Below are 14,434 nucleotides of genomic sequence, written 5' to 3'. Positions count from 1 at the left end.
CTATAGTGTGCATGCATATATATGTATACCATGTACCAAATTATGTATATAAAATTTGGAAGAAATGAGACAGGTATAAATAATACAAAGTTCGTAAGATTATATAACATAGAAGAATAAGACTATTACATCCATCAAGTAAGTGTAAGCCTCTTTAGCATCTGATCTAGATAAAGCAAAAATCTGTGATACAATATGCAGTTAGAGAACTATCTACAAATAAATAAATGGAATACACAAAATCACAAGAAAATACATTTTAAAATTAATTCCTTTTTAACAATAACACAATTTTTACCTGTTTGATTACTTTCTGGGTCATCTTCTTCATCTATTTCATTCTCCACATCAGTTGACTCTAATGAAGCAGAGAGAATTGACATTGATTATTAGGGTTACAAACACTGATTGACTATCGTGCTGGCAATAATGGTATAGCAGATTTTCCTGTGTCAGAGCACCATTATGTCAGCTTGACAGAATTGTTCATTATGATAGGCTCTGAAAATTAATGGAGAAAAAAGAAAGATTTAAAAACTCCTCTCCGCCCAGTCTTGGCACAGTTTTAGTTATCAGCAGGGGTTTTCCATGCCTGGGAAAGAGAAATCAGTGTAATGAATTAGCATCTCATTCATTGTATTTACAATTTTGGAGCCCAATTCCATAACACTTCATCAGTGTAGGCATAGTTAATCACAAGAACAGTTTCACTGACTGCAGCAAGATGACTTGTGTTTGGGTTTCAGACAGCTTTTGGCTTTAGCTCCCACAGGCCAAAATCTTTGCTCAGCATTCAGTTTGAACAACCAAAACATGTGGAGGTAGGAAGGAACTTGTTTCCCTCTCTCATTCTGGAGCCACGTAAATACAATCGCTGTGGTCCCAGCATCTTTCTTGTCACTGAGGGCACTGCAGGAGGATCAAACAGTGTGTCCTGCCTCTCTTTCCTGGTAACTGTCATTCTGATGGTGTACGCTGAACCACAGAAGATGGACTGTGTGATAAAATGAGACTGTACAGTTTTCTCATCCTGCAGTGAAACTATCATGTAGCTGAAGTCTGACATGTTACTCTCCAAAGGATATTAACTACAAAATGTGAGGAACATCCTCTATTATTGCTCTCAGTTGTGCTGCCAACTCATATGGCATAAGTTTATCTTTCTAAAGCTGAGGGTTCTCAGTTCTGTTCCCTCTCCTACATAAAAGTCATTGCTTCATCTCTGTCATGAAGGACAGGGTTCAGTTGCTTGTTTATCTGGGGTTGCTGCTGCCAAATTACATGCACTATGCAATGTGTGTATGATCAGCAGTGACTGGAATAACTCAAGACTGGCCAGAAATAAAAGGACTCAGATAGCATCTCAGCAATAGCCTGGCTCAGGTGTGGAAAAGGCTATGTTCTAACATTACTTTGTGTCCTGTATGTCTGGGAGCTGGTGACTACAGCAAATGAGTCACAGAAAACTCAGAATTACAGGACAGCAGAGGACACAGAAGGAGTTATTTTACCTTGCCTGTGTATCCTGTAAGGGTTTGATATGTTCCTTTAAAATAGAAATCAAGTAGGCCTGGTAGTAAGTAATCTAAAAAAGGTGAGGAAATGAAATTGGATTTTGAGCGTTAGGTAAACCAGAAAAAATTAAAGACGGAAGCAATATGAACTGCAGGGAGAGATGTGAGAATGTGAACATGCTGTGACTCGTGTCAGTAGGATGCCAATTCTGATCCAAAAGACTGCAGTTGCTGCAGTACTGAGATGATACCAGTAGCATTTACTATGAATAAAGCTATGGGCCAGATCAGGATGTTTTCAGTGCAAAACTTCCTATATAGCTAATAATTATGTATCCCTTTCTCACAGATAAAAAAGCTATCAAAAGAAAATAAATGTTTTTGATGAGTTCTCTGTATGTTTTTGCTGTTCATACTTACTTCGGCAGTCCTCCTGTGCTACGTGATTGTCAATTTTAATATCATCCACAGCAATTCCTCCAGTTCCTTTTCCAATTTCTCCCTCAATAACCACCTGGCAAAATAAGATAATGTTCACATTGTTTTCATGTTAACACACAATTGCAGCATTCAGGACATCTTATTTAGTTGTTATCACGCATCTTCACTTGTCATGATGCCATAGCTACATGTACTTTGATTGTGGCCTGCCAATATGCCCTGCATGCCTTTATGAACTTGCATATGCAAATGTGAATTTATATAATTTCATAACTTCATTAAAGACTGTTACATCAGCAGCAAAATGGTGGCAAGGATGCAGTTTTGTGACAGATGAGAAATCATTTCTAAAGTATTTTATTTGGCCTTTGATAACAAATTGCTTGTATCACTGTCATCTGAGATACCATGAAATATGTCACTATTATTACTGTCACAGCAACAGCACCTCATCTGTAGGTATAGATACTGTCTGAGTAAATCCTTCAGTGACATCTTCTGCTATGGTGTATAAAACATGACCAGCCAGGTCTTAGTGACCTCAGTTCTGTTAGTTCAGTGAGGTGCAGCCAGACTCACCTGATAGTGTTTCACAGACTTGTGAAGAAGAACACGTCCTTCCTTCCAGCAGTTTGCTTGGTGCCCGCTCAGGGTCCACAGCACCTGGTCGTATTCATCTGGCTTTTGGTACCGCAGTTTGATCTTCAGGGTGCCGACGTGTGCACCGGACATATGGTACCAGAAAGTCATGCAGTGGGCAGAGTTCTGCGAGTAAATCACAGGGCTCAGCAGTCGGGCGACTTTGCCTTTCTGGCTTTCGTCAGCTTGTGAGTAAATGAAATTGCCATCTCCTACTGTGACAGAAGGACTGTGTTAGGAATTGCCACCAGTTTTCATTTGCTTTGTTTACCGAAGAAGACCCAGCCACCCCTGATCATTTTGCTTTCTTTCCATGCTGGTGGGTCAAGCCTCACAACCAAGAGTCTCAGAGGGTGTTGGTTTGGGAGCTCTAGGAAAGCTGATGTGCTTTAAGGAGAGGGCCACAAAAATGATCAGAGAGATGGAGCACCTCTCTTAGGAGGAAAGGCTGAGAGGGTCGGAGCTGTTCAGCCTGCAGAAGAGAAGGCTCCAGGGAGACCCTACTGCAGCCTTTCAATACTTAAAGGGGGCTTATAAAGAAAGAAGGGGACAGAATTTTAGCAGGGCTTGTAGCAATAGGACAAGGAGTAATACTTTTAAAATAAAAGAGCATTGATTTAGACTAGATATAAGGGAGAATTTTTTATGATGAGGGTGGTGAAACACTGGAATAGGTTGCCCAGAGCGGTGGTAGATGCCCCATCCCTGGAAATATTTAAAGTCAGTTTGGATGGGGCTCTGAGTAACCTGATCTATTTGAAGCTGTCCCTGCTCATTGGAGGGGGGCTGGACTATATGACCTTTAAAGGTCCCTTCCAACCCACACCATACTATGATTGTATGATTTCCTCTGGCAGTCTTCATTGTTCACTGGGGTGCTTCTTGCCAAGAGTGAGCCATAGCAACACGTACACTACATGGCACACACAAGGCACTTGCTTTTGTTCAGGGAAGGAGGCAAAAGCATGTTTGATGTGACAGCATATGTATCATTAGCCAGTGTACACCTCCTGAAGGGAGCCAGCCCTTGTTCAGCAGGCTAGGCAGAAATCTCTGGGCCCTACTCTACACTAATTGTGCAAAGAGCTATTTTTAATCTCCCTTTAAGGTAATCTGTGCTTGAGAAGGCAAGATTAGTACGGGAAGAACACTGGAGGATGAAATAGCTTTGAACAGACATGCTCAGAGATCAGGAGCTGAGATCTAAGCTTCTAAATAGAGTCTGAGCATTGTCACAAACGGTGCCAGAGCTGTTCCCTTGATTTTTGTAATAATATATTGGACTCTGTATATTTGTGAGCTGTTTCCTGAATGGAAAGGATTATGGCTGGTATTTTCTGAAGAGCATAATGGATTTATACACGTTGAAACCTGAACGCCTAATGCCCTTAACTTGGAAAATTACTTGCTTAATCACACTGGGAGAGGAGCATGAGAGGGTGGGATTAGTTTGGTAACAGAAAATTACTAAGTGAGATACTGACTACAGAGAAGTGCTTCTGATTTACACCACCCAGGCATCCATTCCAGACGGCTTTTGAACCGCTTCTTTGCACAGAATTATGATGGAAAAATATGAAGTTCATACTTGTATGTGTAAGAATAGATTGCATGTGTAATGCACTCACACAAAGGATGGAGACAGCGTTTACTGGCATGTGTATAAAGTTATTTTGAAAGTAAGAAGGAGAAAAGTAATAATAAGAAATACTACTCAAATGCTGAAATAAGTATACGTATCTGTTTATATCAATGTTTAAACATAAGAAAAGTAAAAAAAGGCAAAAAGATGTTTTGAAGTGTGGTGTTTTATCAACATTGGTTTTTGCTTACAGATGATAGTCTTGAATTTCGTTTGAAATAATGTATAATTGAGACTTGCTGGATTGTAATGGTATAGTCCTGCACCAATGAAGAAGAAAGGGTAAGTGTTGCTACTCTGGGAAGCACTGGAAGGACAGGGCAGTAAATAGTGAACCAGGAACAAAGATGAGTAGGGTAAACCCAGTGGCCGGAAGGAGTGGGCCTAATAAATGAGAAAGAGAAATATTGCTTCTAACATGAGGCAAAGACACTTTCTTTGTTTGGATTTTTCTGCGGGTAGTCAGAGGGACTCTGGCCAATATGCACATGGAAATATCTGGTCATTGAAAGAATTCTATAGGGGAAGACGATGTTAAATTGCTGAAAAAAAATTAGGCTTCTTCTTTTTTCTTTCTTTTTTTTTATATCTTGCTGTAGTATCATCTTGTCCAGCTTCTTCAGCAGGACTGCTTGTGACTGTATGTTCTTTCCAACTTTGCTTCTATGCAGAGGGCAGCACAACATGTGCAAATCTCATCAAAGAATGGTGATAGGGAAATCCAAATGGAGGAAAATAATCACAGCATCAGGATGGCTGTCTCAGTTGGAAAACCTAACTCTGGCCAGATTTAATCATAACATGTATAATTTGAAGTGACATAAAGCATATCCCACTGTCTTAAAGCAATTGCTGTTGAAGATCACTTCTGTGGAGTTCCTTCAGCATTATGCATATGCAGCTGAGAGCAAGATATGCCTGGGAGTTGCTTTTTGTTGTTCTCTCAATATATAGGGTAGCCTTGCTGTGTAGCGGTGACACTGAGGGGCTTGTTTGGGACATCAGTGCCATTCAGATTGCCCGTGGTCTGTGTTCACACCCAACCCTACTCGTCCCCTACCTGCTGGCAGGTGAATGGCAAACCTGGCATGTAAAGGTGCCCTTGAAGTTGAAGAAAAGATTTGAAAGAGTTCAAGGAAATTTTTAGAAAATATTGAAAGTTAGTGCAGTAAGGAGAAAAAGGGGCTGCCTGTAAGACTTACTGATGCTACTGCTAATGGAACAAATAAGTCTTCTGCACTAGCAGGGCCCAGTGGAACCAACAAAATCTCATTTGAAGAATATCATTTCTTCATCTCTTGATTGAAGACAGGTTCAGTCTCTCTATAATCCTTGGTGGCAAAGTGCAGATAGCTCTTATTTCCAGAATATTATTGCAGTGCTGGGTCAGGAACTCTGTCTTCATTGTCTTAATTAGAGCTTTACTTATGCATGCCTTTTAAATTTTGTCAGTCTCTGGCTAACATAGCTTTTAACCTCCTTTCAATGTCAGATCCTACTGAGCCATTTCACTTTACTCTACGTCAATTTTTCCACCATTACAGCCTTCACTTCAGCTAACTGCATTTAGTTAATTTGATGCCATTTATTTGTACAATGCCATTTATAGTCAAAGTATTATAAGTTTTTTTCCCTGTAACTACTGTACTTGTCTTAAGATTCAATTGAAAGTGTCTCAGAATTTAAAAAGTCCAATTTTGTCTAATTTCCTTGTCATTCTCATTAGGCAAAGGGGTTGCAGAAGTGGGAAGGGGGATTCATCTCAACACATTTGATTAATCTGCACGTATGCAAGAAAGAACACTAAAGCAAGAGGCTGTGCAGGTCATGCAGCGCCCTCCCTTCTCCACTAGCCAGCAGCATATTTACTGCCTAATTATGCAGAGCCATGAGTTAGGTACTACAAAACCAACTAATCAATTTCCCAGGGTGATATTTCTGGAATAACTGTGTGAGTAAAGGGATGGCTATAATCTCCAGCTGGAGAGGACGAGGGCATGGAATTACATCCATCTGGGAAGTTTCACTTACAATACCTTTCTGTGGTGGGCAGTCCCTGTAACTACAAACAGGAATAATGTGATATTTGCTCACAACTGGCTCACTTGGTAAATGATACTTGCAGAATATTTGGTCATTCAGATTTTTTTTTTTTCTACCCCAGATGATGGTTATCCAAAGACAAATCAGGGGAAGGGAATATCTTCAGTTCCTGACAATAAACGATCTTTATTCCCCAACAGAAAGGACAATTATGGTCAGTTGTGACTACATATAATGGACTAGATTGCCTAGAGAATCACTGTTGTGACTGTGTATTTTAGGTATAATTCGCTTTTCTGTGGTTTTGGAAGGCATGTTGGTATTAAACAGAACAACCTCTTCCCATGTAAAATGGCTAAATCATGAACTCATGATTACCTGTGTGGTCTTGAATCGGCCCAGTTTTGCTGGTCAGGATTGCCCACTTTAAATCCACCTGGTTGTCGTGCTCCCAGTGGCACAGAGTCTTTTGGGATCCCCAGCCAAAGGCACAGTTGAAGTTGTATAGTGGCAGCTCTGCAAGGAAAGAAGGAAAAGGAGGGACAAAATATGATGATTAATTGTGTAATTCAGATTTTGTACTTCAGAACCAAATGCATGCATTTGACCGTTAACAGAACCATTCATCCTTGAAACTCTGAGAATCCATAGCAAGAGCAGCCCTGCTGGGAAACAGATGAAGACCCATATTTTGGGATTTTTCTGTGGTTTGATTAATTCTTCTGGTTTGCCCACATTAGCTGATAATTGTGCTGTAACACATATGACTCAACCCAAAAGCTCTAGCTTAATGATCAGATACATTTTCTGGTTGTTAATATCTACTTGTACCATAACAGTGCAACGTTTTGCAACAGCTCACAATAAGATTTGGACAAAAATAAGAAAGGGCTGAAACGCTAAGGGAATGTCCTTGGCAGGGAAGGATTTCTGGTGAAATGTATAGTACGTGGCTTCAATAAGGAACTTATTTCAGGATCTTCCAGACAGTTAAACAGGCCCACAAGATGGCAGCATTGAAATGGACAAATTGAGACAGAAAAGGGACAAATGTGGCTGATTGCCAAATGAACTCAAAATAAGCTTCAAAACAAGCTCCACGTAAAACAAGGGAAGTCTGGTATTATGGTCAGGATGAGATCATATCTTGTTTTCAGCTTCTCTTAAATTCTGCCCAAAGGTTTAATACGTAGTAGCTTATTTTCTTCAAGAGCACTTGGAATTTGAATGGAAAGATTACACAAAGATAGCATATAAATCTCTTGCATTTCTTATTTTCAGAAGCAGTTTGAAATCTTTTGGGCTTTTGGTTCCTGTCCCACTGGTATGAACTTTTACCTCACCTTGAGCACTGACAACTCCCAGTAGAGCAGTACCCTTCCCACAGCAATGTGACCAAATCCTGAAGTCTTTTCTCAGGCATGACTCACGCCTTATTAGAGGAATAACTTAGGTTTACTTTTAATGAATACTTTGTGCAAGTATGAACTAAGAACAAAAGACTCTGTGCTCCCATCAATATCAGCTCTGGGGTAAGAATTGTGTTTCTTGCCCATTATTAAAAAAACCCAAAACACAAAACAACCAGGAAAGATAATGCAACCCCCTAGAATGGGTTTTGTTTATTGTGGGAAAATATGGAGAAATATGGGAAGTCTGTTGGGACCTGTGGCTGGCCAGAGGTGGAACATTTCCAGCTTGAAGAGGCAAAGACCTCCTCCACATAGTGAGCTGCCCAGGGAAGGTGGAAAGGCTTTTGAACTCACAACCCAGATTTTAATGGAAAGTAGACTAGAACAATCATTTTATCAACACAGAGAAAACCTCAGGTGAGTAGGTTGAAGACAGAACGGATATAAAAAGGATTCATCTATCATTCTCTCTTTTCCTGATGTCTCCTTGTTTGGCAGGTCTTTGCTCCCACACACAGTTTTAACAACTCACTGGATCCCTGTGTTGCAGCCCCTGTACCCCATCCCCTCTGGCCCCTAGAAAATTTCTTTCTGTCAGCACAGAGGTCTGAGTGTGCGGCAGCTCCTGCCCCTCTTCTCTGCCTGTCAGTACCTCAGCTGTGCTGCGGCATCTCTCTGCACTGAGCCCTCATCCTTCACTCCCTCCTTTCATCTGCCTCATCCCGCCTGCCGACCCGCTCCCTCCTGCTGGCCTCCGGAGGGGTATACTCCACATTGTCACGAATACAGCATCCTAGCCGGGAACAAATGAATTAAACAGATAATGTCTGGCACAGGAATTCAATGTGGAGAAAACATGTTTCCTGGAGGACCCTAGCCCTTTCTAGGAAAGGGCCAGATTGCCGTGGATAATCTCTCTTTGGACTCAAAATGCTGAAAAAGCAGGACTCAGCCTGTGTGCACATGAGTTGTGTGACATGCATGTGCACATGCAGAACGGCAATCCATTATGGTTCTTTCTTCAATATATGTTTTTGTTTTTTCTAGACAACGGGGTCATGATCAAAGGCATCTTGCCCAAAAGGGGACATCTGAAAATAAAGGGGAGTTTTTAAAGAAACAGAGTGACATTGAAATTAATTAAAGGGTTTTAAGTTTGTGAAAAATAGCCTTTAATTGTCAAGGAGGCCTAGTGAGAGCTATATTGCATGGCTTTGATATCAGAGCCATGAAACAGAACTTTAGAAAAGGTCTTAGAAAACATAAAGCAAAATTAATCTTATTAATCCCAAAGGTTTATATCATACAAAGCTAGCGATAGCCGGTGTGGTATTCAAACCACAAGCAAGGAGAACAGTGGTAGATAGATCACATCAATCTGAAGATATCACACAGAATAAATGAGCACTTAGCACAAAGAGACTGAAAGACTAGTATTGTTCAACATTGAATAAAAATAAATAGCAGAAGACACAGGGTAAGTATGTAAACGGGTGAGGAATCCAGAGAAGGAAGATTACAATATTCTATTTTCTCAATTTCATAGCCTGAGAACTGTGAGATATCCAGTGAAGTTCAATGTGGATCAAAGGAAAAAAATTCTCATGTGATATGAGCGATACTTGCTTCCCTTGTATGGGAAGCAAGCTGCTAAGGCTGAGCACAATTCAAAGAGAACTGGACACTGAAATGGATAAGGAAAATATCCAGAATGTAATTGTTAATTCTAAAATGCAGGGAGTGACAAAAGCCTTTTGCTTCATGGTCTGAAGCCAGCTCTGAACATTGGGATTAGAAGGAGGGTTTCAAAACATAGATAAATTTCACAGTACCATCTAAAAAAGAATTTCTTACACGCTCATTTGACATATAGTCCAGGAAACTGGCAAAGAGCCTAAGTCTGATATGCTTTGGCCATGCCTGTGTTCCTTGGCTTTGGACGCACAGACAACATGGTGTAGCATAAAAATGAACTTCTTTTCCATGCAGAAGACAACAAGAATCCCCTGAAGTTTAGCAGAATTTGACCACTAACCTGCTCTCAGTTAGCTATTTCTTGCTAGGTTCCTGTTGTTTTCTTAAAAGTGATTGTGTTAATACATTCCTTAGACAATCACAGCAACAGGATTGAAGGTCAAAGGCAAGGCATTTCAGAGTGCTCTTATTTTATGGGCTCCTTAAACATGCCATCTCTTATCGTCTATTCTTATATCTCTTCCAATGCTTCTCCCAGGGACCCATAAAAAGAAAAAAATAGACCTGCTAGCCAATTAATAATAGACACTTGTAGCATCAGGATAGGTTCATTAGTTGAATGGACAATGGATCTTCCCCAGCAAAAGACAGAAGAGTTCAACGCTTCTATTAAAGGTCCCCAGGGAGCTGGTACAGTAGCTCGCAGTAAGCTACAGGCGATCTGTCCTTTTCTTTGTCCTTGAACTATAGCTTGGCATCTCTGGTGGAAGGAAGGAAAATAGGGCTGAGTAGCATTTGGTGGGCTGCCTCTGCAGTGCTGGCCCATTCCTCTGCTAGGATAATTCTCCTGCCAATAGGTGACTGATCTCTGGGTTTGTGTGTATACAGAAGATGAAGAAACCCTGCTATTCTGTAACCAAATAGCAGCAGTTCAGATGAGAATCTGAGAGGGAGGTGTGACGAAATCCCATATGTCTTTTTCAAAATGTAGGGTACGTGATACTGAATTAAAACAGATTTATCCTCTCAAAGAATAACCAACAGCTGTACTTTTTGACCACATCTTGCTCACAGCTGGAACCATTACTGCACATGAACAAGAAAGTAATTTGAAAATCTAGTTGAGTGAGTTTCTTGCAAGTCCATTAATCTTTCGTGGCCCACAGACTTTGACATATTTTTATAACTTCTCCAACAAGAGGCAAGAAGGAGCATGATGGCATTAAAGATGCTATGAAAATTCTCTATGGGATGCCCTTGCCAAAGGGTTAATCAACATTAAAATGGGAAATTACAAACATAATTTGGACCACTTTAAAGTAGCATATTGGGTCTGATTTGTATTTGCATTTCACCTTTTTATACCACTCTGTGCTGGTATAATTAATTATATAATTCTGGCAGCACAGAATTACCTTAAATGACAATAAAAGATAATTTAAATCCTTTAGTATCCCTTTATTGATGCAAAGCTGTCCCACTGTAAATGAGAATCAGACCTATTCTACCTTTCAACGGATTCTTAGCATAGATTTTAACCTCAGGATTTCTTAGTTATTTTTTCTGAAAACGCTGTTATATATGTGAAAAACAAGGTATTTCTTGAACGGTCTGCTTTACAAAGGACTGAGTTTACAAGCTGAGAGCACATAATGTAAATGAATAGCTTGCTCTGTATGTAAATAGCTAAATCAAACACTTCAAATAGTCCTTTAGGATTGAAAAAGCTGTGTTCAAAAAGACTAGATGTTGGTGAGTCTTAGAACTGAAGCCCAAAAGGTATTTAACTTGACAGACAGATTTGGTAAAGGCATCTTCTTTAACTTTTAGAAGGAAAGTAGATCCTTTCTTAAAAAAAAAAAAAAATATCCAAACCTTTAAACATTATTAGCAGTTTGAAATCATGATTCTTTTTTATTTTCTTACAATTCAGTCCCCTTGAAATGAACTGTAAAAGTCTCCTTGATGGAAAGCTTGTTTATACATGGAGGCTTTCCAGCTATTTGCTCTTAACTGTTTCCATAGTGTGTGAAAGCTGGCTGGAATAGGATAATCTCAGGCTTTGACACACACAAGCATGTTAGTCTGGGATAACAAGATTAGGGGTGTTTGCAGGCTTGAATGCAGGCAGGAGGACAGTAATACATGGTGTTAGCACCTATTGCAGAAGTACCTGTGGCACAGCAGGTGCTGCTACTGAGGGGGCTGGTAAATCTCTGTCCCCAGTCACTGTGGCACAAGCTGTTGTGGCCAGCACTGGCACGGTGTAGCTCATACAGGGTTACCCACTGGAGCCTACAACCTGCAACTGATCTGGAATAGCTCTTTGGCTTGGAGTTCATCATTTACCTCAACGTGTATTAACATCTTAAGGTAAACCAGCCCTTAAAGGGAATTAAGGCTGAAGCTGAAGGCTCAGTCCTTGTTGTGTTAAATTCATACCTTGTTCAGCTTGAGAATAGCTGAAAGAGCTGGAGTGCACTTATCCTCAGCCAGCTGAGAGCTAGGGGGGGCCCTGAGCAGCTCTGTAACTACAAGGCCAGTTTAAACTACGTTATTCGTGGCTGCTGTAGCACACGCTCGCTCCCAGCCGCATGGCCCTTTGCTCTGATTTGCTTTGTTATGCCAGCCAGGTCCAGCCATGCCCCTTTAGCACTTTATAGCACCTTCATGCCAGGAAGGGTTTCTCTGTGTTGAGGGGAATTTCTGTCTGCCCCTTTTTGGGAGTTTTCTGGCTGATTTTCAGTGAGGGATTATGAAGCAGCTGGAAGCCTTTATGTCTTAAACTGGAGATTCTGGAAACCTTATTCTTACTTATTAACATCTGAATGATCTCTATCTATGATCTTTGTAATGTGCTGCCATGTGGGAGCCTGGAGTTTGGGATGTGAACTTGTCCCTTATTCCCCGGAAGGAAACAGTTCCTACCAGCACAATGCAGGGAAGTTACATTGGCATGGTCTGAAGGGAATCTCAGAAACTCCTTTACTAGAGAAAAAAACTTGGCTCATCATGGAGTAAGCAAAGGTGGTGCAGGAGGGAAGTAAGGAGAGAAAATGAGAATATCTTAATCTCTGGCAGAAGCAGTCAGTCTGTTACTGGAGAGTCCCACCCAAGCCAAGGGGATTAAACATAACCTGCAAATGCAACTGGCACAGGGAGGAGGGAGGAAACTGTGTTGCACAGAGGCACTTAATGAATTTGCAATTTGTTTAAACACATGAAGATAGTGAAAAACCCTGTAAAAAATTCCTTCATTTCAGTAAAAAGAGAAAGCTAGGTCATTTCAGACATAAAAATTAAAATGTTTTACTCTAAAACCACTGCACAGCATCCTTTCTTCCTTTGCACCCCCCACCCCCTTCCGAACTGTGGGATCACCAGCAGCCCCCTAGCCCTTCAGCAAAGCTGACTGTGGAAGAGCAGTGTGGAGAGGTGTCCCATGAGGGTGGGCCAGCCTGCCGTCACGTTTCTCATTGCATGGTACTCCACAACCTCCCTCTGCTCATAAAGCAGGGCAGAGCTAGAAATAGTGTATGCTGACTAAGCCAACTGGATGACCCTGGAGACAAATTCTGAGGGGAGTGAGAGCAGTTGCCTCTGCAGTACCAGAACGCAGAGGCAGAGCGGGAGCAACGTCTGAGATGTCAGCTCTATCTCTTTAATCAGGTCAACACCATTAGTCCTTTAGGAAACTTTTACATTATTAGATACTTTCTTTTGCTTGAAGCAAAAGTGGATTGTGTCACATGATTGAGGAAACAATGATAAACACTTACCCACCCTGTTAATAAATCACTTGCAAGACTGTGCCTGACTGTGCTTTAATGGAGGAAATGGGAGCAACTGAAAACTGACCTTTTACTGCTCCACAATTACTAATGCAAAGGATTTTAAACTGATGCTCATACGTTTTGGAGTTTGGGTTTTCTGCCCAAATCTATCCTCTCCCTCACTCCCTGTAAATTGTACAGGATATTAAAAAATGCTGTGAAAGCTGTGGAAGCAGCAAACTAAGGTTTTTTTAAAGCTGCTAGTTATTGTATTGATTAAGTAAAAAGGACCTGCTGCCAGTGACAACTTGTTTTTTACTTTTTCAAGTTCATGGTAGCAGTTTATGTAACCCCATTTTGAGAAAACTTGCTAGAAAACAATATTGTAAAACTGCCAGCTCCCTGGTGGAGAAAACCAGCAAACTTTACTTGTCTTAGTTTTGTAAATCCATGGATATAAATAGTGAGTGGGCCTGTGTGGTTCTGTTTTTGTTTGCCTGGAGTTTGCAAACACATTTTGTGTCACTGACATGCCACATTTAAACAGAGTGCACTGTGTGATTAAGTTTAATTTTGTCAGCATTTGGCATTTGCTGATGCAGAAGGAAAACTTGTTCTCTGCTGTGTCTACATGTGGATGAAAGGAATAAAATATTTACTGTACAGAGCTGAGAGACCAGATGCTTCTTTACTTCAGAGACTTTTAGGGAATGGGAAGTCAGGAAGTGCTGCAATTCATTGTTTTGTCCCTGGCATGAAATTTGGGTATGGAATTTATTATGTTTTTAATAAGAAAAAAACTTTTTTTTTTTTTTACCTGGTTGTAATGTGTTGTCTATTACTGTTGGCTTTTCTGTATTCAGCACTGTAGTACCACCTGGAAAAGAAATTACGCATATCATGATACATGGGACACAGCAAAGGACACAGCAGTCATTAGGAATACCCTATATATAAATCTGAAATATTACCATCTTTATTAGACATGTAGGTAACTGAGTATGTGAGCTTAAGCATGAAAATAGGGCATTAAAGATCTGGTTTCCTTTACCAAAAAATAAAACAAAACCTCACTATTACATAAAGCTGTATATCTTTGGAATCCTTGCAAACACCAGCTGATCAATCCTTACCATGTCCCTCTGGACATCCTTGTTTTATAGACACTGATTTGCTCCAAATCACACGGGAAGTCAACGACTGATCCCCATAACAGCTCCTAACAGTCACCAGTTTGTGCATTCACCCGTGAAATGTTCTTTCTCACACCAGGGA

The 14,434-nt window shown here is 40.6% G+C and overlaps 1 protein-coding gene and 1 long non-coding RNA gene across 5 annotated transcripts in view; one reads left to right on the top strand and one right to left on the bottom strand.

Moving 5' to 3' along the window:
* LOC308062609 overlaps positions 1-4,281 on the top strand; it is a 273,089-nt gene extending 268,808 nt beyond the window's left edge. Inside the window, exon 2 of the long non-coding RNA XR_013927638.1 lies at positions 3,403-4,281. This is a non-coding gene — a long non-coding RNA (uncharacterized lncRNA). The remainder of the gene's footprint in view (positions 1-3,402) is intronic.
* Positions 1-14,434, bottom strand: part of NRP1 (neuropilin 1) — a 114,675-nt gene that overhangs the window by 4,728 nt on the left and 95,513 nt on the right. For 2 of the 4 annotated variants that reach the window (XM_080384315.1, XM_080384317.1), the window contains exons 13-17: positions 13,977-14,036; positions 6,658-6,795; positions 2,535-2,809; positions 1,935-2,028; positions 299-358 (exon numbers count right to left, since the gene is read on the bottom strand). In XM_080384315.1, the coding sequence (XP_080240441.1) occupies positions 299-358; positions 1,935-2,028; positions 2,535-2,809; positions 6,658-6,795; positions 13,977-14,036 (627 nt within the window). The remainder of the gene's footprint in view (positions 1-298; positions 359-1,934; positions 2,029-2,534; positions 2,810-6,657; positions 6,796-13,976; positions 14,037-14,434) is intronic. The other 2 variants (XM_080384316.1, XM_080384318.1) reach the window with 1 other exon arrangement.

The sequence above is a fragment of the Falco punctatus genome (assembly GCF_963210335.1).
Source record: "Falco punctatus genome assembly, chromosome: 4".
In the NCBI taxonomy this organism is placed as follows: domain Eukaryota; kingdom Metazoa; phylum Chordata; class Aves; order Falconiformes; family Falconidae; genus Falco; species Falco punctatus.
This window is presented reverse-complemented; position numbering and strand designations above follow the sequence as displayed.